Here is a 27,744-nt window from a genome sequence, read left to right as displayed (position 1 = left end):
TAAATGTTTTTCGATCATTTTATTATTAGCTTAAATTGCCACATCATACAATAAAACCATAACTGAAAATGGGTTCGTAATTAGGAGATTTTTTACTTTAAAGCAGCTTTCATAGGAATTAATTTAATTTTGAATGAGGTGTTTTTGCACAAAAGCGGCGCTATACAAGTCATCCAAGTATTATTATTACCAAATTAATTATTTTTAATTACCAAACTTTGGTGAATTATTTTTAAAACTTGACTATGCCTAAATGTAAATGTAGTTGATTTAGATAATATTATTATTCTCGGTGTTTAAAGGGTACAGGGAAAAGGTATAGGTCGGGGTGTCGGTTACCGGGCGCCAGGTAGAGGGAGGGAAGGGAAGGGAATAGAGGAATCTCTGCAGACTGAAAAAAGGAACGACCAAACCAAACCGATTGAACGAAACAATAACACTTAGGAGACACAATGCCATCAAACAAATGAGACCTCACTTAATACTCAGGGCTGCCAATTAATATTTGCGTGAACTTGTTTGATTTTTTTTTGGTAATTTATTTAACTATTGGAGCCGGATCTAATTTTAAATTACAATAAACAGCTTATAATAACCCAGAAGCGACACATTTTTGTAAAATTTGACCGAAATTTTCCATTATTAGTAAACGAAAGCCAAAATCATAAAAAATTTGTACCACAGTTCACAGATTCACTAGTTTCCGGATACAATATAATATAATTTAATTGTTGAAGACAATATTAGCGATTCCTAAACGAAAGCTTGAAACAGAAAAACCATAGAAAGATACGGTCACATCTAGGACTTGAACTCAGGACCCTTGCCTTGCTGGAGCACCGCTCTACCAACTGAGCTAATGGGACCCTATCTCCTTCGGTCATATTTAACTGTATCTTGAATTACCAACATCTTTATGTATGATCGCAAGATTCAAGCCGAACTAAATGCAATCTAGACGTGTCTAGTGTCTAATCTAGTGTCTTAGATAAATATCTCTTATTTTTAATTTAATGTGCGACATCTGTTGACTTTTCCTGCAAATCTAGGATGAATATTTTATTTTTTGAATAACGTAATGAGTAAAACCTCAAATTGTCATATTTAATTATTGAAGATAATATTACCTAAACAAAAATTTGAAACAGAAAAACTTTACATCGTATGTGTAAATTTTAAAAGTAGCTATATATCTTCTGTTTACCAATAAAACCTCGTAAGAATAAAATGATGTTGAACTTTGCGAGTTTTTTTTCTAGAAGTTGCAAATCGATGTCACCTGAGTTCAAAAACTTATTTTTATAGTAAATAAAATAGATAAACATTGATCTTTCAGAGCTCCAAGGCTCATGATGGAAATGTCGTTCAGAGCTAAAAACAATTATGTTTTACCTGGAAATCTAGAAATTCACGACAGAAGAGAAATTTAAATTTCATCACTAGTCGATTTTTAAATCGATTGATCGATAAATCGACATTTTACTAATTCGGAAAACAAATCTAAAATATGATGTCCTTAGACGCATTTCTGAAAGTATAGAAATTTTTTTATATATGTATATTATATTAAGTATTACATTTTTTAAAGGTCATTCATTCTAAGGAAAATAGGTATTTATTTTTATAAATTGTCTCTGCCAACCCTGTTTTAAGTTCAGTCACTTAAAATTGATATTTCTGATAAAAATAAAACAGTCTTTTTTTTAATGTCTCCAACAGAAACTCGTTGGTATATTTTAGTCTGAATCATTAGATCAACTTACTCGTATTGTAACATTTTATTGACTGACCGTGTAGATAAATCCTGCTTTACTCGACCGTTTTGCCTTTGGTCTGTCTGTAAATTTCTTTGTACGTTCCGTTTCCGTTTCAAGATGGTGGCAGTTTTAATAGTTCAGGAAAGAAATAAGTAAAAGCTAATGAAGAAAGTTTGAAAAACGAATTCATTATTTGAAATTATAAAAGAGTTGCATAAAATTTATGCTATACAGGGTGTATCGGCACGTACCCGACAAACTTTAACCAGCTATTCCTTAGCACATTTGGAGTAAAAAATGTTTTGGGCACTTTGCTGTCCGGTAACATTTTTTTTTAATAAAAAAAATATTATTCATATTTTCACGACATGTCACCAATGTTTTATCCTTTGTCAAAGTTTGAAAACCCGACTGGTAATATTTTGTTCGAGTTTCATTGAATAATGTACGTACGTACCTACGTTGGCGCGCTTTTACAATCACAACGAAATGGCACAGCACCATTCGTCTCATTTTTAACTATTATTATTTAGTGTGTACGAAAGAGCGAGGACACTTTTTGACGCACTTGCTAATAACAGCTGTTGAACGCGAGAATCAAGGCAAATGACAGTGACGGAGTGTGGATTTTTTTTATTTATTTTTTGTTTTTAATGGAAAAAAAATGTTACCGGACAGCAAAGCGCCCATAACATTTTTTACTCCAAATGTGCTGAGGAATAGCTGGTTAAAGTTTGTCGGGTACTTGCCGATACACCCTGTATAATTAAGTTGGTAGATATTTAAGTAACTGTTATAAAATCATTGGAAGGTGGGTATGAGTACCGCCGCCCCGGTAATAATTTATTTGATAACCAACACCTCCGCCATAGGTTACATTATGAGGTTCGCTACGTTTGTTGACTTAGCAGGGGTGCCCGGGTTCATGGGGTGAGGTTTATCCTGGTCTTGGCGGCGGATGCGTTTGTCCACCAACTGTGTGGCATGCTGGATCGGGAGAGACTGGTTGAGGGAGACCTTTTGACCTCTCCAACAGGACTCTCTCGGAACATCTCCTTGCATCCCAGTGGGAGGGATGGATTCATCACCATGATTTCTACCCACTCCTCGTACCATTTTCCTTCCCAGAAATTCCTCTCCTTCTTTTCATAAAAAGACACTCTCACAGCATCCCTAAAAATGAAATAGTGTGGAGCTGATGTAACATTTATTACATGAGAACGGGTCTTTTTACGACATGTTCTCGAGTTCAACAGATTGTTTATGTTAACTCCTTCCTCTCCTCACAACGAGCCTTCACACAGCATCCCCAAGGAAGATCCCACAAGATAAATTATTTTCCTTAGGGCCCTGTATATAAATTTAATGTTAAAAAATATCTGCTAGTAAATTTTTGATTCACAAACAATGGGTTGACTAATCAAGTCTTTTTTTAATACCATTATCTAATGGAATTGATTTAGATATGAGAGACGTTGATCAATGGGTTCCATTAGCACTTTTCATTAAAGTTTTCTGGACACTAATAATTTATTGTGTGGGAAATTATTGTTAAATGCAGTCAACATTTTTGCTAGCTTCTCTTTTTTTAATGGCGGCCAAATTGCACACTTTTAATTATGCTTAATGGCTTCGTGAGAAAGCATAATGGGATTGATAATGCAGACAAATATTTTGAAATGAGTGACTGACGTAGTTAAATGGGTCAATAACAAGTGTATTGGGTTATTATTGAATTTTACTGTTTTGTTGTTTGAATTATCCTTTTAATGTGGATATAGTAAAACAATTCGAATTGCTCCCAATAATAATATTAATAATTTAGTTCTACCGAGCCGAACCCTCTGATATGAAAATATCTGGAGTCGGTGAATTATTTTCCCATTTGATCTCTGGTGAGTTGACGTGTTGTTCTTGTATTGTTTTGTATTTATTTTGCTTATATAATGCACTTGCATAGTGTTGATTGACTAGATGATCATTTGTGGAAAAGTGAGTGGAAGGGTTTAGTTTTTCCTATGGGGAAGATTTAACCCGGACAATAAAATCGGAAGTTGAAAAATATTTGGATGATTTGTATAGCGCCGTTTTTGTGCAAAATCACCTCAAGGGCGCTGTAATTTTTTTTAACACATTTCTACAATGATATATGTTATTACGAACATTTAAATTCTAACTATACAATTGTAAATGTTCTCCAAAATGCCCTGGAAAGAATCTCAGACTTGTGATGTCCCGAAAGAAACCAAATTAATCATCTGTTCTGAATGCAATTACTAATGTTATCCAAATTGACCCTGGTAATAAATTACATCTTTGCGATTCTTTCAAGGATAAAGAAACCATCCTGTCACTTCGAATGCAATCAACTATGTTCTCAAAATTTGTTTTGACAGCATCGCCATTCCATTGTAAGAATATTATGTACTAAATAGGCTGTCCTGAAACGGGAATCCTTCCCAGTTGGACAGACAAAGGTTCATTTTGTTTTGTATTGTTTGTAATTTATATTTATATACACAATAAATAAAATAAAAATAAAATAAAATAAACGTATGGAGATAATATACAGTACAATACTTATCTGGTAGGTCACTTGAGATTAACACTTAATTAACATTAACTAATTGTTTATTGGCGAAATTTAGATACAGGATTTGGGACATAATTGAAAAATAGGATATAACTGGACCTTCTCTCAGGAATGATATATTTAATTTAAGGGTATGATAGCTTAAAAAATTGAGTTTTTAGTTTACACCTGAATTCTGTTGGACTGTTATGATCTTAGTTCCGGAGGGAGTTTATTTCAAGGCTTCGGCCCAGATGCTCTGAAAGCGCGATCACCAAACTTAGTATTTGGCTTGCGCTTAGGTTCCATCAGTCTGCCTACAGCTGTTGATGTTGTGATCTAAGAGTTGACTGCCTCTTCTGTATCAACTAGTATGACGATGGCGTTTCCAATTATTGATAAATGTTGTTGGGCTAAGGTAGGGCGGTGAGAAGAGGGAGGAGATGGAGTTGACAAAGTACTTGACTATTAAACACGGCTAAAGCCATTTCAAGTAAAGTTTCTATTCTGAATGGTGGTCTTTCACCAGGGTAATACTGAGAGTATCTTCCACTCTGTTCGGATTGGGTTTGGAAAATTGTTGATAGCGATTGGATAGAATTTGGATTAGGTTTAAATTGAGTTTGGATGTTTGATTAGATTTTGATATGATTTGAGATCGGAATGGGTATTAATGGGATTGGGGTTAAATTAGGTTTGATAGGGTTTGTGCTTGGAAAGGGTATGAATGGGATTGGGGTTAAATTAGGTTTGGATAGGGTTTGTGCTTGGAATGGGTATGAATGGGATTGGGGTTAAATTAGGTTTGGATAGGGTTTGTGCTTGGAATGGGTATGAATGGGATTGGGGTTAAATTAGGTTTGGATAGGATTTGTGCTCGGAATGGGTTTGGTAGGATTGAGAATAAATTAGTTTTGGATAGGTTTGTGCTCGGAATGGGTATGAATTGGGTTGGGAAGATTGGGGTTAAATTAGGTTTGGATAAGTTTGTGCTCGGAATGGGTATGAATGGTTGGGTGGCATTGGGGTTAAATTAGGTTTGGATAAGGTTTGTGCTCGAAATGGGTTTGGTAGGATTGGGATTAAATTGGGTATGGATAGGTTTGTGCTCGGAATGGGTATGAATGCAATTGGATAGGATTAGGGTTAAATTAGGTTTGGATAGGGTTTGTGCTAGGAATGGGTATAAATGTTAAATTAGGTTTGGATAGGGTTTGTGCTTGGAATGTTTGTGCCTAGTATGAATGGGATTGGGGTTAAATTAGGTTTGGATAGGGTTTGTGCTAGGAATGGGTATAAATGTTAAATTAGGTTTGGATAGGGTTTGTGCTTGGAATGTTTGTGCCTAGTATGAATGGGATTGGGGTTAAATTAGGTTTGGATAGGGTTTGTGCTAGGAATGGGTATAAATGTTAAATTAGGTTTGGATAGGGTTTGTGCTTGGAATGTTTGTGCCTAGTATGAATGGGATTGGGGTTAAATTAGGTTTGGATAGGGTTTGTGCTAGGAATGGGTATAAATGTTAAATTAGGTTTGGATAGGGTTTGTGCTTGGAATGTTTGTGCCTAGTATGAATGGGATTGGGGTTAAATTAGGTTTGGATAGGGTTTGTGCTAGGAATGGGTATAAATGTTAAATTAGGTTTGGATAGGGTTTGTGCTTGGAATGTTTGTGCCTAGTATGAATGGGATTGGGGTTAAATTAGGTTTGGATAGGGTTTGTGCTCGAAATGGGTTTGGTAAGATTGAGAATAAATTAGGCTTGGATAGGTTTGTGCTCAGAATGGGCATGAATTGGGTTGGGAGGATTGGGGTTAAATTAGGTTTGGATAAATTTGTGCTCGGAATGGGTATGAATGGTTGGGTAGCATTTGGGTTAAATTAGGTTTGGATAGGGTTTGTGCTCGGAATGGGTTTGGTAAGATTGGGGTTAAATTGGGTTTGGATAGGTTTGTGCTCGGAATGGGTATGAATGCGATTGGATAGGATTGGGGTTAAATTGGGTTTGGATAGGGTCTGTGCTAGGAATTGGAATACATTTTAAATTAGGTTTGGAGAGGGTTTGTGCTCGAAGTGGGTACGAATGGGCTTTGATAGGATTGGGGTTAAATTAGGTTTGGATAAGGTTTGTGCTACGAATGGGTATAAATGTTAAATTAGGTTTGGATAGGGTTTGTGCTCAGAATGGGTATGAATGGGATTGGATAGGATTGGGGTTAAATTTGCCAGAAGTCACTATTATTTCGGTAGCTTGATTTTAATAGGTTTGGATAGGGCTTGTGCTAGGAATGGGTATGAATGGGATTGGGATTAAATTAGCTTTGGATAGGGTTTGTACTCGAAATGTTAATTTTTAAATGGGGTTAGGTAGGATTGGGGTTAAATTAGATTTGGATTAGGTTTGTGGTCGGAATGGGTATGAATGGGGTTGGGTAAGGTTGAGGTCAAATTAAATTTGGATAGTGTTTTGTTTAGATTTGGGCTATGTTTGACTTTGGTTTGGAATGGATTTGAATAAGATTCGAATTGTCTGTGAAAGATTGGAATCAAGTTAAGGATAAGGTAAAGATTGGATTTAGATGTTTGGTTTAAATTTGGATTGATAATTGATTTGGGTGGGATTAGATTAGCGTTGAAGTGAATTTGGAATGAGTTTGGGTTTGGGTTGGGTTGGTGTGAGCCTGTATGGGGATCTTAAACCCTTCACAAGTTAATATCTAGATGTATTATCAGAATGTCTCAGACAGGAATATTTGTTTCGGCTTTCAATCACTACTCCAAAAATCTAGTCAACGTACTTTTATTTCTGCCCACTGCAAACAACAAATATAATTTCATAAAAACCTAACGCGTTCTGTTACGAAACGATTGACCACTGTTTAATATTTGGTGATAATAAATGCCCATTGTAAAGATATAAACCTGCATTCCATTGTATCATCAAATAATAAAGTGATTTTATATGAGCGTGGCATTGTAAAACTATACTCCTTTAAATTAGTCCTATTAAAATCAAGCTACCGAAATAATAGTGACTTCTGGCAACACCTTACTAAATAAAATGCCTGAATACTTCAGCGCACACTGTTTCGTTTCATAAAAGCTAGACGATAAAAATTCTAATACAACAAACAAGTTCTTGTAACCCACCGATGTATTTAACCCCAATACTTATTTAAACATTATAATACTTACGCATTAATATAAATGATCTCTTGTGCAAATGCTTTAAAGTAAGTAGAGGTGGGTTATTTGAAAAAAATTTGAGACTAATCTTAATTTGATATTGTGAAAAATGCCCATATATTATTATCTATATCAATTTGTAGATAAATACGTCATGAGTCGGCGACTCTAAATACATATTATGTTTATATAGTAAATTGGAAATAACTACACAATCCACGTACTTACGGCTAATCATTTTTAAGAGACTTTTTAAGAACTTCTTCTCCTTCCTTTCCTTAAAAAAGACCCTCCACAATAGGCCTACAGGGAAATTATTATTCTCAGAGCCTTCTGTGTGAGGTTATTGTAAAAGAAAAGTTTTTTGTTTTAATAACTTAATGAGTAAAACCTCAAATTGATATTTTTATTTAATGAATATAATATGTACTAGCGATAAATTAGCGAAAATTTGACTTTATGTCCGGGTTAAATCTTCCCCAAAGGAAAAACTAAACCCTTCCACACACTTTTCCACAAATGATAATCTAGTCAATCCACATTATGCAAGTGCATTATGTAAGCATAATAAATACAAAATAATACAAATACAACACGTCAACTCACCAGAGATCAAATGGGAAAATAATTCACCGACTCCAGATATTTTCATATCAAATATACCCAATATTACTATAAAAAGTCAATCAATAACGTGTACACTAAAAAAACAGTCAACATCGTACCATTGGTGATAATATGTGAATAAAAGGAGATTAAAAAAAATCGTTGATGTTTGATCTGTCTTGGATCTAAGATTTAGTGTCCAATTTCCATTTAGTGTAATTTGTGTTGTCTCGTTTGAACACATAGACCTAAAAAGCCCCGGTCAGAGCATTAGTGAGATTTTGTATAAATAGCATTGAATCCAAATCGAAGGTGAGGGAAATTGCCCGGCACCCATCTTGTATGACTATCTTTTGAACTGATTTGTATGCAAAGTGGTGCATAATGAAGTATTATTATTTTATGTTTGTGCTGTTAATGCAGTTACAACGGCTTGATGATTTTTGGGGTATTTAATAGACAAGGATGGGAAAAATTAAGTACGTTTTGGCATTTTTTATACATTTTCCCCCCATTCCGCAGTTTTTCAAAGGTTCTCGAATCGCTCCGTCCAGGGCTTTTTAGGTCTATGTTAGAACAAGATTGGCGGCCATCTTCGTTCTCAGTATTCAGGCATTTATATAAAAGAAGCATACGCCTAGGCTGTAAAATAACACGTTTCAATATCTTCTATGGCCAGTTCTTGTCGTGTCACAGATTAATAAATCGAGACATAACAACGTAAAATGATTCATCTGTCTAGCTTTTATCCATGACCTGTCTTCTTATCTTAAAGTGGGTTGGTAGTTAGCTTCCATATTTAATAATTCGTCTTTAACAACATCTCAGCAGAACTGGAAAGAAATATTTAGACGCCTCGGGCGTGTATTTCAAAAGGCGCTTTACGATATAGCTTCTTCGGACTGAATACGAAAATACCAGCGTCTTTAAAAAAAATCTACAGCTTAAATATTAAACGGCACAGCAGTTCTTGCACTAGCGAATTTCGTATAAAATATTGTACGTCTGACGGTGAGAAATGTTTTATTAGTAATTAAATGGTTTTTTAGGAAATAATATGTAACATGTAATTGATAAATAATAGCCAGTGCCTTAATTTTTTTTCAAAAAACTCTGTCTCAACACCGTTTTGTCTGGTGAGGCAGGTTATATCCAGCTTAAATATACCGACTTTATGATTATTTTTTTTATGTTAATACCGCACAATAGTCTCAACTGCTCACAGCCATCTGGAGCCAGTGAGACTATGGCATCCCAATTGGGCTATGTTGTAAGGCTGAAAGTAATGGGAGGGAAGTAGTTGAGGAAGAGGATGGTGGGGAAGTACCTGGCTATTCAGGCTGGTCAACAAACACGGCTAAAGCCATTTCAAGCATCGTTTGTCTTATATACCAGGGCGACACTGAGAGTATTTTCCACTTTGGAACGTGCCGCAAATATACCTTGTATAATTAAATTATGAAATAAGACAAATCAATAAAATAAATTTTACTTGCGCACGCCGGTATTGAACCCTCGACCTTCGGATCGCTAGTGAGAGGCCGTCTATTGTTCTGTCAAATAAAAATACTTGCCTTATAACTTATTATATTATGTAATGACATATATTATGAAATGACATATTATGAAATTTACATTATGTTATGACATGTATTATGTCCTTTTATATATTATCTAATGATATACATATTATTTAACGATATATTATGTTAGGATATATAATGTAACGATTATATTATGTAATGATGTATTATGAGTAATGTTATATTATGTAATGATATATTATGTAATGTTATATTATGTAATGATATATTATGTAATGTTATATTATGTATTGATATATTATGTAATGTTATATTATGTATTGATATATAATGTGACGACACATATTATGTAATGCTACATTATGTAATGATATACATATTATTTAACGATATATAATGTGACGACACATATTATGTAATGCTACATTATGTAATGATATACATATTATTTAACGATATATTATGTTAGTATATATTATGTAATGATGCATTATGAGTAATGTTAGATTATGTAATGTTATATTAAGAAATGATATATAATATAATGATATATTATGTAATGTTATATTATGTATTGATATATAATGTGACGACACATATTATGTAATGCTACATTATGTAATGATATATTATAAAATGATATATTATGTTATGACATGTATTGTGTAAAGATATTATAATCAATAATATTCCTATGATTTGCATTTTTGTGTTTTTTATGAAAAATAATCTCAAGGGCGATGCGTTAGGTCTATTTATCAGCGCCTAGACAATTCGGCGCACGGAGCGAAACTTCTCCAATTGCGCCCGAATAGGGCTGTAATTGTTAAATTATTAATTTATTAGAATAATAAGGAATTCTATAATAGGTTTCTCAGTCACTTTATAAATTGTTGATTACTCCAAAATAAAATAAAACGGATAAAACGTGCGTACATTAATCAATTAGATTTATTAAAGATATTTTTTTCATCTGGCATCTGTAACCTGCTCAAGTATTATACAGGGTTTTCCAATAAGAGGTGTTATTTTGATATTCAATCGTAAAAGATCAATGGTTTCGTTGCTTGTGTAGCACGTAGCGCCGTCTTGTTGAAATTAAACGTTTTCCAGATCAATACCATCCAATTCCAGCCATAAAAAATCATTAATCATCTCTCGATAGCGATCCATTCACCGTAACTGTTGCTCCAGCCTCATTTTCGAAAAAATGAAGGTCCAATGACTCCGCCGGACCATAAACCGCACCAAACAGTCACACGTTGAGGATAAAGATTCTTTTCAACAATCGCAAACAAAACTCTTGGGTTTTCCGAGCCCCAGATGCGACAATTTTGCTTGTTTACGAAGCCACCGAGGTGGAAATGGGCCTCATCAATCAAGATGATTTGCATTTGATTCAATCAAGTGAATTTTAATAACTTCAATGCGTTGTTGAAGCGTGTATCGTTCCATTTTTATTAATGGCGTAGTTTTTACTTGTCAAATGTCAAAAAATGACAGCTTCAAAAGTAACTTCTACCAAAATAGCGGGCTATTCAAAATAACACATTTTATTGGAAAACCCTGTATTACTATTTATATTAAGAACATCATAAAACGGTTATACATATCCCCAGTTAGAGGCCTAAGAGAACATAACTCCATAGTTTAGTTGCCCTTCTATGAATTATACATTCATAATGTAGAAAGAATTCAAAGAAAATTTCTACGTTTCGTACATTTTCAACTTAAGTCTTTTTAGAGTACATAATGTACCTATCGTTAATGCATATTTTAAATATTCTAACTTTAGAAAACAGATGAAAATTATACCACCAAACCTTTTTGTAAAAATTGTTAAACTCTAAACTCGATTGTTGTGAACTCCTGAATTTAATAAAAATACTTGTACCTATACAAACACTAGACAAACAATAACAAAATTCCCCAATACAAAACGTTTACATAGTCTTTGTAAGAAATATTCAAACGATATGGATGTATTTGACAATAATTTAAACTTTGCAAACGTATAACACCATGTGCGAACTATTTCTAACCTATTTATTAATTACAAAGCCCCCGCATTCCCAATTTCTACCGATTTATTACAAGTTTTTCGTTGACCCTTTAAGTTTCTAAGTTTTTCTTAAAAGTGTTATTTTTGAAAATAATATCAATACATTTGTTTTGCCGAAACGTTAATTATATGAGATTCCCTTGATAGAAAAAAATTGCAAACTAAGCTCCGAAAATTATTTAAAAAACACGTTTTTTCCTGTTATTTAATATGTTAAAGGCATGAAAAAAATCGCAGTGTATCTTTAAATGCAACTAAAGAATTTTTAGAGAAATTTTTGCTCTATTTCAAACGAGTCGTGTTTTATAAAATATTTTCACCTTTTTCGCATAATTATTATCGTTTTTAATATTGGCGCGCTCCCTCTAACATTCGTATTTACATATCTCCCTTTCAAACCATCTTTGGACGCTTACTACGGGGCCTTAACTAGCTGACGAGCACCCGGCGTTACTCGAGGTTGTGAATGAATTGGAGTAAAATTTTGAGGTTGCGAGTTCTAGGATAAACATCGACTTTTATCAACTTTCTATATATGGCATATGCATGTGTTATATATAAAAACCTTTCGGAAGAAATTCTCTAAATTATAGTAAAAACCCTGTCAAAATCCTTTGGGTAATTTAGAAGAACTAAACGCATAAACAGACAGACGCGGATAGCGACTTTATTGTCCTTGATTTGGAGAAAATCGGCAAATTATTTATTTCTTAGTTACTTATTCGTACCTTATATAACCTACCTGTATTTTGTTGACAGTAAATCTATGTTACTTATATTTTGTTATTATATATTCACTGTAATTTTTTATAAAAATATGTACTGCATTGCATGTAAAAGCCCTTTGTTCCTTTAAATAAAATAAATAAATAATATTCACACACGTAGTTTCTTGTACCTGCAGGCAATTTGAAATAATAAAATTGCTGCAGGTAGCAATGATTTCTTTAAAACCGGCTCAGTTTTATAAGCGGCAATCATTTTAATTCGAAAGATACGTGTTGATATTTTATTTAAAAACATGTATTTATTTTTATTTGTAATTTTCACATGCGATTAAAAATGGTTGAAAATAAGAACTGTGAAAAAATGGAGACGATTTAAAGCGGTATGTTTCACGGAATTTGAATCTCAAAGATTCTATTCAAGTTCTGTGAAAATCATACAATTTTTTTTTATTACTCGACAGATTATTCATCCAATGAAAGTACAATCTTCTCATTCTGACAGTATTAACAATTTCGGTAAGATAATTGTACAAAAAATCTTAAGGCTAAAAAGATACATTAAATACGTCAACTGTTTCAAAAATTTAATTCAAAAGCACTATTCCTTGTGTCATGCTATACTGTGGTATAGCATCAGTTCTGCCACAGCTTAGCTTAGTCATATCCAGAGATGTGCTTTATTTCAAATAAATCCATTTCAAATGGAAATGCAAAATGGGTATTTTGCATTTTAAATGCTTTTCTAAAAACCATTTTGCATTTTAAATGCCTTTCTCAATGCATTTTCCATTTTAAATGCTTTTTTGCAACATTCTTCCTACTATCTCCACTCATCTTTTTTTCATAAGCCCCAAATATCCGTCGGTCCTCAACCTCGCTATGAGAGATAATTTACATTTGTCAAGTTGCTCCCTGGTAGGAGCCCTGGCAATTGAGTGATACCATTACAAAAAATACTGATTCAAATACTGAACATGGAGGCCCGGCCATGACGCTGTAATATTAAATGTTAGATATCAGTTTCTATGTTTTTACGTTGGCAACATTAGTCCCGCGCAAATTTTTTGTGGTTTCATAATCTGTAGTCGTGGTGTTTTTTGATTTACCATCATGTAATATGTTCTACAGTGATGTACATTGGTAAATGACAAAATTGTTTAAAAATTCTCTAATTATTTTGATTGTTTGACCTGAGAAACCATTTTGCATTTTCAATGCATTTTGAAAATAAGTATTTTGCATTTTGCATTTGAAATGCTTTTCTAAAAACCATTTTGCATTTTGCATTTTCAAATGGAAAAGTTTTGACCCATTTCCATTTTGCATTTCAAATGGTTTTGGGTACCCATTTTGCACATCTCTGGTCATATCATATCAAGAGGAATGGGTTACCAATAGAGTTATGAATTATATTAAAATATTTGCATAAAGTCTGTTTTCTAGGCTAAACCTCTGATAAGTTCCATGCACCTCGGATAAGTTCCATGCACCTCGGACAAGTTCCATGCACCTCGGACAAGTTCCATGCACCTCGGATAAGTTCCATGCACCTCGGATAAGTTCCATGCACCTCGGACAAGTTCCATGCACCTCGGATAAGTTCCATACACCTCGGTTAAGTTCCATGCGTGCACGTAAGGATTTATTTTTCTGGATTTCATCCAGCATGTTTATTTATTTATTTTATTTTATTTATTCCTTTAGATTTACACACAGTACAATATGATATAATTAAAATATTTTTAGTGATTATAGATTATTGTACCTTATCAGGTCGAAATTATTGGTTCCTAACTAGGCAAATTGCCCGTTCCAAGGAACCAAAAATATGTGAAAGTAAGTGTGTGATTTGTCTATGTCTATAATATATCTCATTAATGTTTTAATTGGTGATGTTTAATCGTTAAAATCTTATGATAGAGTCGAACTTGAGCTGTTGTGTATGTTTCAATTGTGTATGAGCAATAATTAGAATAGTGAAAGATACATATAGTGTGTGATTAGTCTATGTCTACACTATGTCTATTTATTATGTGACGTTTTTCAACATTTTTTCAGATTCTCCTCTACCCAGTCCAATCAACCATTTAGTTATTTTTGGTCCTATGTAGGAAATATTACAAGTTTTTATATTTAATTCAGGGGGGATTTTGTTGTACAGTTTAGGTCCCAAGTATGTGTGTGCAGAGGCGGATTTGCAGTCTTGGCCGCCCTAGGCCCCAGACCATGTAGCCGCCCCTTTCTCAGTACCCATCATATTGACCAGGAGTATCCAAATTTCTTAGTAAGTTCCTAGGGTCAAAACCGTTTTAATTTTCCTGCCATTATCATTCATGGTTCATGGGGTGAGATTTGTCCAGGTCTTGGCGGCGGATACGTTTGCCAACCTGCTGCGTGGCGGGCCGGATCGAGAGAGACTGGGTGAGGGAGGCCTTTCGACCTTTCCAGCCGGACTATCTTGACCCATCGCCTTGCACCGCAGTTGGAGGGATGTATTCATACGTTTGTCACTCCTGGACACACTAATCCCCAAATTCCTACCCACCCCTCATACATTTTCCTTTTCAGAACTTCCTATCCTTCCCTTCCTTAAAAAGACCCTCCACACAGCATCACCTAAGATGACATAGTTCGTGAGGGAAAATATTTTCCTCAAAGCCTCCTGTGTGGAATTAATGTAAAAAAATACGCTTGCTAAATTCGCTAGTTCAATTACTGTATAATTGTCGATTGTCGCAGGCCGGATTGATGACATTGGCGGGCCGTTGTTTGGAGACCCCTGATATAGACTATAGACTACATAATGAATTTACTTTATTGACAACTTTTATCGAAATCGATTCAGAAATTTAGTTAACTATAATAGCTGCTAGTTTGTAATACTTTCTAAGGTTTCAAGGATTTGAATAAAACATTTAAAACTAGACTAAACTATTTTGATAGGTATGGCGAGGGCAGCTGCGGGGCGTGGGGGCGCGCTGTGTGCTGTGTGTGAACACGCTCTTGCATATCGCTATTTCGTACGTAGAATATTTAGGTACTTAGGAAGTAATTTCTTGTTATCATCTGTGACTTTTTTGTCACGATTGGCCGCCCCTAATATCTGGCCGCCCTAGGCCCGGGCCTACATAGGCCTAAGGGCAAATCCGCCTCTGTGTGTGTGTCTGTTGATACATTGCCGTATTGCTCGTCGGGATATAGTTTATATATTTAGTTTGGCGCGGAGTCCACATCACTAGTATAATCCAGCTTACTTCTTATAACCATTATTATATCCCATAGTCCAACTGGTTTCGGCGGTTAGGACTCTTGTGCCGTATTTACATATATTTTTTAAATTTATAGATTCCAGTGCAATGGCCCCAGGTGCTGAATATCTCGGTACCAACTCGAAGAGAACATCATTCAAATATTGATTTCAACTGATCATAAGGTTGTGGACTTTAGAGCTTGTTGATATTCATGTCCCAGTTACATGGAACCAGTTCCCTTGCTATCACTGCGACCGTCGATAATATTTCTCTGAGCAACCGATTATTTTAACTGGTTACTTTTGGAATATTTATCAAAAAATATATATTGTTTTCAAGCTTAATTTGCAGAAATCCGTTTTAATTGAAAGTGTTTCTTTTATTACCTATATTCAATGATATTATACATATACAATTTCTAAAATAACAGTTTTTTATAAAGAAGTTCTGCCGTGTAGCTATTATTACGCGTGACAGCTGTTTTGCTTCTGAATGCATTATCAAATAACATTGAAATGTTTGAATGTTTGACAATACCTTCAGAAGGCGAAACAGCTGTCAGTGTTTCCCAGAATTTCCTAGAAACCCCATGTTTTTTCTGAACAGACAACCGGTACCACATCGGTCTCCGGTAACTGGAACTGCAGTGATAACCCATTTCAGGTAACCTATCAACCATCTCTAGTGGACGTGTGTTTGCATCCGACTATCTGACGCAATAGATCCTATTCCAGTGTCTCAAATCATCGCAATCATTTTAATGCTGATGCCTTCGCTGTTCCGTCAGCAATAAAGGTAGATAAAACATAAACATATCATTAGCAGCTATTCTCATTTTATAAAGCCAAAGATACATAATGATTTTGCATTGTTTGTACTATGTAGATATTACACTGAAAAAAATCGGTTTTCACCTTGTTATGTATTTTGAATTTCTTAGGTTGGGGACATCTCATATTATCATCTTTCCTTTGTTTCATCAGAAACTGCTTCCGAATTACAGTTTCAGATGAACATGAATAAAGGCTAGTTCAGACACGGCGGATTCCGCGCGGATGCAAACCGCGCGGATCGACCGCGCGGATCTTAATAATATGGCATCCTACTAGAACGTTCATACAATAGGTACCGCGCGGTGGAATTTTTCGGTGAAAACGAGGATTCATTAGAAAAAAAGGCACTTTTTGGTTAGTAATTTTTATTTATTTTACATGTTAAGTTAAGTAGTTTACATTCTTTGTGATAGATACCAACTTATACGTAAGATTATATTTTTGTGTCTTGCCATTCTACACGACCCTCATTTACAAAGTAATTAGCATATCTATCTCTAATGTTTAAAGATGACGGTGTACCTCTTCCTGCATGTAATCTATTGAGATTACTCATTGGCGCAGTGTATAAAGTATCTTCATACTGCATACCATCTCTTTTTCTAACAAAATTGTGTAGCACGCAACATGCCTTTATTATGTCTTCGGCAAAGTCTATGTTAACGTTTATAGGCCTATGAAAAATACGCCACTTGTTTGCTAAAATCCCAAAAGTGCACTCAATATTACGTCGGGCTCTAGATAACCTATAGTTAAAAATTCTTTTTTCATATGTTAACCCTTTTCCTGGAAAGGGTCGCATTAAATTTTCCGATAAACCAAACGCTTCATCGCCAACTATAACATATGGTAATGGTGTAGGATCTGTGTTAGATATTGGTGTAGGTTTTGGTATATGTAATGATTTTTCTATTAATCTTTTATAAAATACTGAATTTTTAAATATTGCAGTATCACTACTTTTTCCATACGATCCACACTGAAAAAAATGAGTTAGCTAAAGTGTTAAGCTAATTGAAGTTGTGTAACCATCGCCTAAAGTTCAGCTACTTTACCTAAAATACTTTATGTGCAGATACCGTCGTTGTTTAGTAAAATGTGCTTGAGCTAATACAACTAAACTTTAATAATAGCACACTAAAAGCATACTTACCTGAACAAAATAATCGGTTTGGTTAATCAAGCTAAAGTAATTTACTAAACCTATTTCACTTTAGTAACTTAAGTTTATGTGTTACTTCCCAAAGTATTTAGCTAAATTTAACTAAACATCTAGTTTGGTTAAATGTTTTGTTCATATAGCAAAACTGAGGTTGGAATATCTAAATTTGGTATTTTTACATAACAATTAGTTGCTTTGCACAAACTTAGGCAAAGTGCAACAAAACTTTAGTTAAAATGTCCCGAACTTTGGTAGATCTTTTTATCGTCGCTAACGGTCGACGCGCAGGTGTTCATTTACGACGCAGTTCTCAGATCGCCACAGTTCGCTCCATACCCATACGTGAATTGACGTTCGTTGCGCGCGTTGCGAATTTATTTTTGAATTGAATTGAATTTATGTTAACCGCTGTTCCTAGTTCCTAGTGATAATGGCAGACAAAACCGTGGAGGATTATTTAATTTCTTGGAATATGGAGGCTTACATAGAAACATTTAAAGGTGAGTTTTCTTTTTTCATTTTTTTATTGATTTAGAATTTAGATCATGGAACTATGATATTATATATTATGATAATATCCATTCTATTTGATTTAGAAACTGGCACCTTCATTATTCCATGACTCAAGTACCTACGCAATAGATTTAGAAGATTTGTATTTATTATGTACCTAGTTTGAAGAGTGCGTGTTGACGCTACAACCAAGATTGTGTCAGGAGTCATGACACAAGTTACAGAGAGTGGTATATAAAAAAAATAATAATTGGATCACTTGTATAGCGCCGTTTTTGTGCAAAATCACCTCAAGGGCGCCTTTATTTCTTTGTTTGTTTCCGCCAGTATTATTTTGTATTGAACGAATGTTGTTTGAAACTGTAGTATTTTCTAAGTTACAATTTTACCCTAGCCAGAAACTAAATCATAGCAGGTTATATTTAATTTTAATAAATGTGTATTGCAAATTATTAATTCGGACATAACATTTTGAACATTGAATTCTGTTGTTTTTTTTTTTGGGAGGGATATTTTTTTTTAAATACAGGGTGACCACCCATTGTTAATGTTTACATTTGAAATTTTCATATAAATGAAATAATTTCATTATTAAAACTATTTTATCTCCGCTTGATTCATGATACAGGGTGTTCGGTATCTGCTGTTGTATAAATATACATTTTTTTTAATGAATAATTTTCATACCTTTGAAAAATAAATTTTTATTTTCTTGTTTTGAAATTTTTTGTATTATCTCGTCGTTTTTTTTCTTTATTTCAGACTCAAGCCATAGACTCGAAAACACTCCTGATAATATCTCAAGATGATATTAAAGAATTGATTCCGACTGTAGGGCACCGGGCACTGCCTACAGCACACATTAATGCGCTCAAGGATGTTATTAATCCACCTGTCATAAGTGTAAGTTTTTAAAAGCAGTAATGATGACATATTGTATACCTAGGCTTTTTTTGGCTAATCATTTGGAAATAGTTGTACCGGACGCGATTTTGATACAAAAATAATAGTATTTAAAATAATAATTCCTGTAATTAATGAATAAATCGACTGCCGGGGGGGTCAAGCAATTCCAAAGGGATAAAAACAAAGCTTGACCCCTTCACCCTTTCTTTCCCCTTTGTGTACATACCCGCTTTTTGTTTCAGATTGAAGATATACCTTCAACTTCCAAACAAACAACGCCCATATATTATCAACACGATGACTTCCTTGTAAATGACATTTCCTTGTTGGAAAATAAAAACAAATCACAAAGAATAACGCAAGAAGCTTTTGAAGAGCAAATTTCGAATGTAAGTTAAATAATTTTAGTAAGTTTCAGATACCTAAGTAACTTAGGTTAATTGTTTTATACATTCCGATATATGTATTTTAGTAGTGGCAGCGTAGAATAGCCATCCTGTGACTGATATTATGATGATTATAGAAGTGGTTATTAGTTATGTAATCAATATGCAATTTAATTTTGTTTTCCAGGACTTACGCAATCATCTCCTATCAATCAATGAAGGGCAAGCACTTTTAATGCAGTTTGAGTCAAAGGGTCTGTTGGACAATTCTGCCAGACTGTGCAGTACTATTATAAGTAATGAATTGCAGGGTAATCCAGATAGATCCATTACAAGCAAGAGATTTTATGAATTTGCTTTTCAAATCACCAAAGTCTTTAATAAAGAAAGCGCAGCTGTATATTTCACCCCATATGTGTGTTTTGGGCCTACCCAAAAAATTGCTGCAAAAGGTAAATTACTAGACACATACAGGCAGCGCCGAAAAGAATTTGCCAAATCAGGACACAAACATCTTTTACTATATTTAAAAAAAAATTATAATAAAAAATGATAATATAAATGTGTGTATGATCAAACGTGTTTTCTTTTTTGAGGCTTTGCTGGTAGCTGGAAACAATATTTTGAGAGACGATTCTTAACAAAATAACTTTTATATGAATGAGGTTTTTAATAAGTACTTTCTAGTCTTACAAAACATAATATTTATTTATTTAGGTTTCATCTCTCAAAAGGGTTGTAATAAACTACCTGCAACTCAAAGTATTTAACCCATGATTCTGAATTATGGGTATAATCCTTCGAGTTGATGGTGGTTACATTTACACCCTGTATTGTTTTCAGCTAAACTGCAAAGCTGCACTTCCTATTTAATTTAGATAATCTAACCAAAAAGCTAAGCTACAGTACCTAAAGCTAGCTAGCAGTAGAGAGCTAAAACACCTATATCGGTAGGGCTATTACAACCGAAGTTTAGTTAATCAACCTAACTATTTTGTAATATTAACTAAATAATAAGGTTACTACATCTAAACAGTTAAGTTTTTCTAACCGAACACTACAAAATGGTTTAGGTATATAATTTTTAGTTTAGGTAACACAACTAAACACAAAGCTGTCTCAGCCGATTAGTTTAGCTAGAATACCTGAATCGTTAAGCTGTCATAAATACAGTTTAGGTAACACAACTAAACACAAAGCTGTCTCAACCGATTAGTTTAGCTAGAATATCTGAATCGTTTAGCTGTCATAAATACAGTTTAGGTAACACAACTAAACAAAAAGCTGTCTCAACCGATTAGTTTAGCTAGAATATCTGAATCGTTAAGCTGTCATAAATACAGTTTAGGTAACACAACTAAACACAGAAAGCTGTCTCAACCGATTAGTTTAGCTAGAATATCTGAATCGTTAAGCTGTCATAAATAAACTGCTGTTTAGCAAACAGTAGCTAAAAGTTCGGCAGTCACCACAGCAACTAAACTGTTTAGTAGATAATTACTGAAAATTTGGTAAATCGTACCTAAACATTTCTTTCAGTGCAATGTCAATAAAAGTAAAGCAATAGTTAGCATCACAAAGTGCCAGCAGCACTATAGAAAAAAAGTTTTTGTAATTATAATACAAAGATCCAGAATCTTTAGGCATTGTTATCCTTATATGCTTGCCATCGATGGCGCCTATGCAATTCGGGAAATTTGCAGACTTTTCAAAGTCTATAGCTATTTTCTTCCACGTGTCTTCACTTGGTTCGGGCATGAGCTTTTTGGCGATTGTTTTCCACAAAGCTTGACATACTTCACGGACAATTCCCGTAATTGTAGATTTGCCAAGACGAAAGTTGTAATGAAGTTCTCCAAAGGAACAACCAGTACCCAGATATCTGAAACAATAAAATAACAACACAAATTTATAAGACTAAACAATTCCTTAACGATAGTGATATTTTTTTCAGGTGTATCATTGCAAAAAAAGTGGAAGAACATACGTGATGCTTACAATAAGGAATTCAAGAAAGGAAAATCAATTCCTTCTGGTTCAGGTGCATGTAAAGGTTCAAAATACATGTATTTTGAACGGCTTTCTTTTCTTCAAAAGTCGGTAGAAAACAAAGAAACAACAACAAACATAGAAGAAACGAAAACTGAGGAAAGTGAAGACATTAACAAAGACCAAAACAATTTTGTCAACGCACGTGAAATACGCTCCCTGCCCAATAAAAGAAAGAAAATTAAAATGGCATCAGAAGATCGATTGGCTAGCATATTGGAAGAGAGTATTCAGTCACGAGATAAAATACAGAGACAAATCAATGATAATATTTCTAATCAAGATGATGATAAGCTTTTTTGTTTATCGCTGTACAAGGAACTAAAAAAAGTTCCAGAAAACAAGCGTTTGGCTACCAAAATCGAATTGCTCAAGGTAATAGAGAAGGGGCAGATATTACCATTGCCGGTTCGTATAATAAATCAACAAAACATGCCTAATACAGGATTTTTGCAGAGTCAACAGTACTCGAACCCACTAGGATATTTTACTGGATATACAATCCCACCAGCGTCTCCATCTCCTTCATCAAGCATTAGCACTGACTCACAGTCTTCTATCATACAAAATATATATGCTGATATTATGTAAAAATAAAGACCTTACCTTAGAGTAATCACGAGTTTTTCTTCTTTTGACACGCTCGACCTCTTATGGGTATCAGAAAACGCAATTTGTTCACTGATCGTTTCAAGTAATTCATCAAACGAATTTGTAGACATTCTTAAATAGTTAAAAAATTTAGGCTCAAAATTCCTCAACTTTGGGTATAAAGTCATAAACTGACCATGGGTGAGCCGATCACGCAAAATTGGATGCACCCAATACTTTCGTTTTTTTTTTTTTTAGGAGTAAGTACACACATATTGCTTCTTCGACTTCCATTACTGAAATGAAGCGGCCGTCAACCTGTCACCTTACCCCACTCCTCACGCTCACCGCGCGTGTCTGAACACTTTCAATCCGCGCGGATGGGAACCTCGCGGTTTGCATCCGCGCGGAATCCGCCGTGTCTGAACTAACGCTAATGTACTGTATATAAATTTGAAACTAAAATAAATGAATTATGTTTGTTGGAATTTGGTGATCATACGTGTAGCAATGAAACAAGGTATGAGAGAAGGAAAAAAGGAGACCATTGACCAATCACTCACCACGAAACAACACACAACACAGTATAGTTAGTTAAAGTACAACATAATCAAATGAGTTCCACAGCGATACCTGTGGTCACAACACAACTCATGTATAAGAACTTTCAAATTGGTTTAATTCCTTCTTTTCAAAGATTATATACACGATAAACATCAACGACTTACTTCCAATAGTTCAATTCTTCTTCTGTCTTTTCCAAAAAAATGCATTCAAATTTGCAAAATATTATTGTCATTGTTCTAAATTTCAAATCCTTTTCCAGCAAGGTAATGATTGGAGATAGGTAGGAACTGTATAAATAACATTCCAGTAGGAACTATGCATATTGTAATTTCAAAACCAAACACATTGTTTAATTTGGGTCGGGGATTTCAGAATCAACCTCGCACAGCCTCTAAAGTTGCTTTCCCCAATTTCGGCAGCTTGACCCCTGATGGGATTTGGTTCCACGATAACTCAACACAGTGACAATTATTAAATAGTAAAATAAAACCAATTATGGATTTCCTCCTTGTGACTTTAACTGAGACAGCATAATAAGGAATAAGTTATTTAAATAAATTATAAAAAATAAAAAAAAACACGAAAAATTACAAAACAATACATTTATAGCCATGGAGAGAGGTTGTAGGTATAAATCAAATCATAATAGAGATATAGACAATAGAGACATAAACATTATTCAAAAACCATCAGAGAAATATTCTTTTATTGACCTCTTGTATTTGGTAAGTTCGGAACTGAAAATATCAACCTTGGATAATACGCTATTCTAATTAATGCATAGTCTGTTCAGGCAAGAATTCTTCTTAGAGTTCGTTTTGCTTTGATCAACCCTGAACAGGACACAAGAGCGTGTTGAACGCGCAGGTACATTGAATGGAATCTTGTTTAGCAACTCTGGGCATTGAATATTATTGTTAACTACTTTATACAGGAATAGTGCATCCTTATGATGCCTCCTTATATAATAACAGTATAAGCGCAGCTGCTTGAACAAGTATTCCGATATATTATGAAACAACTAATACTCTGTTGGGAAATGGAATACTCTCACATTTTAACAGGATTTAATAAATCAGCCATGCTCGTTTTTCTTTCCAGTAAAAACCAAACCTACTTAACTTAGTATTTGCTTCAGTCATAGTTAAATTATCTTAGGTTTCAACGCTTTTTATTATTTTAAATCACCTTTTGTGTTGAATTGTCATTTTGATGAGTTATCCGGTTAATAAAGTTCTCTTGAGTTTGAAGGGTTAAATTCATTCCTTTATCTCCAAGTTTGCTATTGTATTATTGCAAAACAGCGTGTAAATATTGGCAGGTTGATATATCTCCGCCATTTAAAATGATAAGTGACAGTAATTTATGCCTTGAATAAAGTTTGATACGTCAGTAAATAAACGCCTGGTTTTGATGGCAAAGTGTCCTCTGTATCGGCTCGTGTCAACGCACAGTCGATAAATTCCTTAGCAGCGATTTACTTATGAACCTGGTGCAAAGGTTCAAGAAAAGCACAGAACCGAATCAGAAAATTAACCCACTGTTTCATTCTTTGCAATATCAATTCAATGTGTATGACTGAATTTATGTTTTACTCTTAAGTTGTAGAACTCTATTTAATTTTTCTTTTATTTTTTCAATAATATTAATATCCAATTTATAAGCAAGTTCTGCTGTGTAATTTAACCTCTAAAGGACCACGCCCGAGTATACTCGGGCGGCCAGAATTCGGAATTCATACGAAAGAAAATTTTTTTATTATTTTTTCACACTATGCACCAAAACATCAATATGGCCCGAAATGGCTTTTATATGAGGATATATATTTTGAGTATATAAAATTCATTGATAAAAAAAATTATAAAAAAGGTGTTTTTTTTTCATTTTTAATTTTTAACGAAAGTGAATTTTCGATTTACGTAATTAAAAATTAAAATGCTAAAATTAAAAATATCCCAAATGCAGTCAGATTCCTTTTATATTAATTAAGGTAAATCAGAAGGCTTTATCAAAAAAATATTTCGTATAATCCGTGTTCAGCGATTCCGAATATTTACCAAAAATAATAATAATAATTAGATGACTTGTATAGCGCCGTTTTTGTGCAAAATCACCTCAAGGGCGCCTTTATATCTTTGTTCGTTTCCGCCAGTATTATTTTGTATTGAACGAATGTTGTTTGAAACTGCAGTATTTTCTAAGTTACAGTTTTACCCTAGCCAGAAACTAGAACCAACCAAACTAGCTTTGAAATCGTACCGATGGATGGTCAATCATAGCAGGTTATGTTTAATTTTAAAAAATATGTATTGCAATTATTAATTCGGACATAACATTTTGAACATTGAATTCTATTGATTTTTTTGGGAGGGATATCTATGTTTTTTTAAATACAGGGTGACCACCCATTGTTTATGTTTACATTGGAAATTTTCATATAAATGAAATAATTACATTATTAAAACAATTTATCTCCGCTTGATTCATGATACAGGGTGTTCGGTATCTGCTGTTGTATAAATATACATTTTTTAATGAATATTTTTTTTAATAATTTTCATTCCTTTGAAAAATAAATTTTTATTTTCTTGTTTTGAAAACTTTTGTATTTTCTTGTCGTTTTTTTTCTTTATTTCAGAACAAGCCATAGACTCTAAAACACTACTGATAATATCTGAAGATAATATTAAAGAATTGATTCCGACTATAGGGTACCGGGCAATGTTTACAGCACACATTAATGCGCTCAAGGATGTTATTAATCCACCTGTCATAAGTGTAAGTTTTTAAAAGCAGTAACGATGACATATTGTATACCTAGGCCTTTTTTGGTTAACCATTTGGAAATAGTTGTACCGGACGCGATTTTGATACAAAAATAATAGTTTTTTTTTTTTTTTTTTAATAATATGTTTACATGGTACATAATTCATTTTACATCTTGGGTCTTTTTACTACTCTTCCATTGAAAGCATTTGCTTGTGTATGGAAGGGGAGTGTACATAAATGTTGTTGTTAGTTAGTACTTAAATAGTTCATTGTACATAAATGTATTTAAAATAATAATTCCTGTAATTAATGAATAAATCGACTGCCGGGGGGGTCAAGCAATTCCAAAGGGATAAAAACAAAGCTTGACCCCTTTTTTCCCCTCTGTGTACATACCTGCTTTTTGTTTCAGATTGAAGATATACCTTCAACTTCCAAACAAACAACGCCCATATATTATCAACACGATGACTTCGTTGAAAATGACATTTCCTTGTTGGAAAATATAAACAAATCACAAAGAATAACGCAGGAAGCTTTTGAAGAGCAAATTTTGAATGTAAGTTAAATAATTTTAGTAAGTTTCAGATACCTAAGTAACGTAGGTTAATTGTTTTATACATTCCGATCTATGTATTTTAGTAGTGGCAGCGTAGAATAGCCGTCCTGTGACTGATATGATGATGATTATAGAAGTGGTTATTAGTTATGTAATCAATATGCAATTTTTTTTTTCTAGGACTTACGCAATATACTTATCAATCAAAGTATTTAACCCATGATTCTGAATTATGGGTATAATCCTTCGAGTTGATGGTGGTTACATTTACACCCTGTATTGTTTTCAGCTAAACTGCAAAGCTGCACTTCCTATTTAATATAGATAATCTAACCAAAAAGCTAAGCTACAGTACCTAAAGCTAGCTAGCAGTAGAGAGCTAAAACACCTATATCGGTAGGGCTATTCCAACCGAAGTTTAGTTAATCAACCTAACCCTTTTGTAGTATTAACTAAATAACTAGCAGTTAAAAACCCGCTCCGCGGGTTTTTGCTGCTAGGCCCTGCGGGCGGCACTTGCTTGGGCTGCGCCCAGTTTAAGTGATATTAACAACAGTTACATTTAATAGATAGATATTAGGTCATTCACAGAGAGAGGGTGAGTATATATAGTTAAAACACGGAACAGGAAGGAGTTAATGAATAATAACATGCTCAATTTAGGCATAATAAGAATGACAGTTGTTTGAATAAATGAAATTTTACGTATTTGTGATGGATTATTTCAAATGAAACACTATTATTGACTACATGTCTACAACTGATATTAACTGTTATGGTACCTAATATAATTTGCTCATATGAGACTTGCAGTGCTTAAATATGTGTTACAACCGTCAATGTCTATAAGTTGAATCAATATCGTATAGTTTGTCACAACAATTAAAGATAGTTACAACAAAGTTGACAGAAATAATACATTATTACATATTGATTAATTGTACCCGTGTTTATGGATAAAAGGAGGGTAATTGTGCAATGTGATTAGCAGTCGGTTTAATTAAAAGGTGTGAATTTTACTCCAACTGGTGGTAATTCTTTTCCTAAAACTGTTACTGTATCTAATAAAGTTTAAAGTTAGATTATATATACACCTTCATCAGGAGAGTAAAAATCTATATATAAAGGTAGATTATTACAATATAGCGCCCCTGAGGTGATATCTCACAAAAGCGGCGCCATGCAAATTGTCCAATTAATAAATAAATATAATGTTTACATTTTATTATGTACGTATGCATTGATATACAATGGAAATAGATAAAATAATGTTATCCGATTAAACTTTATTTTATTAAGAAACAAATAACTTTTTAACTTCACTTTATTATATACAACCAATACATGTTTCATGAACGAAGTATACACCGAAGTCAAAAATTAAATATAGATTACAATTGGAAAAAAGAAGTGGAAGGAGGGGGGAGGGGTAAGAGTAGGCTGGGTTTATAAGAATTATGAATTACAATATGAAAGACCAGTTAAGTGGGAAAATATTTAAAAGAGAGTTTATAAAAAAAAATTCTTGTTAATTACATCTACTTTTATAAACATGTTCTCTTATTTCTAAAATTTCGAAATTATTTATTTGTGATGCTTTATATCCTGTGTGAAGTATTTTAAGACCTGAAATTTTTTTTTGCATATAACCATAAAACAATATATTCATAAGACAAATAACATTTAATAACGGTTATTCTAATA

The 27,744-nt window shown here is 33.6% G+C and overlaps 1 protein-coding gene and 1 long non-coding RNA gene across 2 annotated transcripts in view; both read left to right on the top strand.

Annotated features, from left to right (window-relative positions):
• Positions 1 to 22,145, top strand: part of LOC149411663 (uncharacterized) — a 66,720-nt gene extending 44,575 nt beyond the window's left edge. The window contains exons 2-3 of the mRNA XM_089646715.1: positions 16,831 to 16,892; positions 21,460 to 22,145. Coding sequence (XP_089502841.1) covers positions 16,831 to 16,892; positions 21,460 to 22,145 — 748 coding nt within the window. The remainder of the gene's footprint in view (positions 1 to 16,830; positions 16,893 to 21,459) is intronic.
• LOC149411664 (uncharacterized) lies at positions 18,194 to 19,790 on the top strand. Its single transcript, XR_016304814.1, has 3 exons — positions 18,194 to 19,116; positions 19,362 to 19,508; positions 19,693 to 19,790. It is a non-coding gene; the product is annotated as an uncharacterized LOC149411664 (long non-coding RNA).
• Positions 22,146 to 27,744: the final 5,599 nt, after the last annotated feature.

This window comes from Hesperophylax consimilis, chromosome 25 (assembly GCF_061612785.1).
Source record: "Hesperophylax consimilis isolate HC1 chromosome 25, BYU_Hcon_1.0, whole genome shotgun sequence".
Taxonomy (NCBI): Eukaryota; Metazoa; Arthropoda; class Insecta; order Trichoptera; family Limnephilidae; genus Hesperophylax; species Hesperophylax consimilis.
This window is presented reverse-complemented; position numbering and strand designations above follow the sequence as displayed.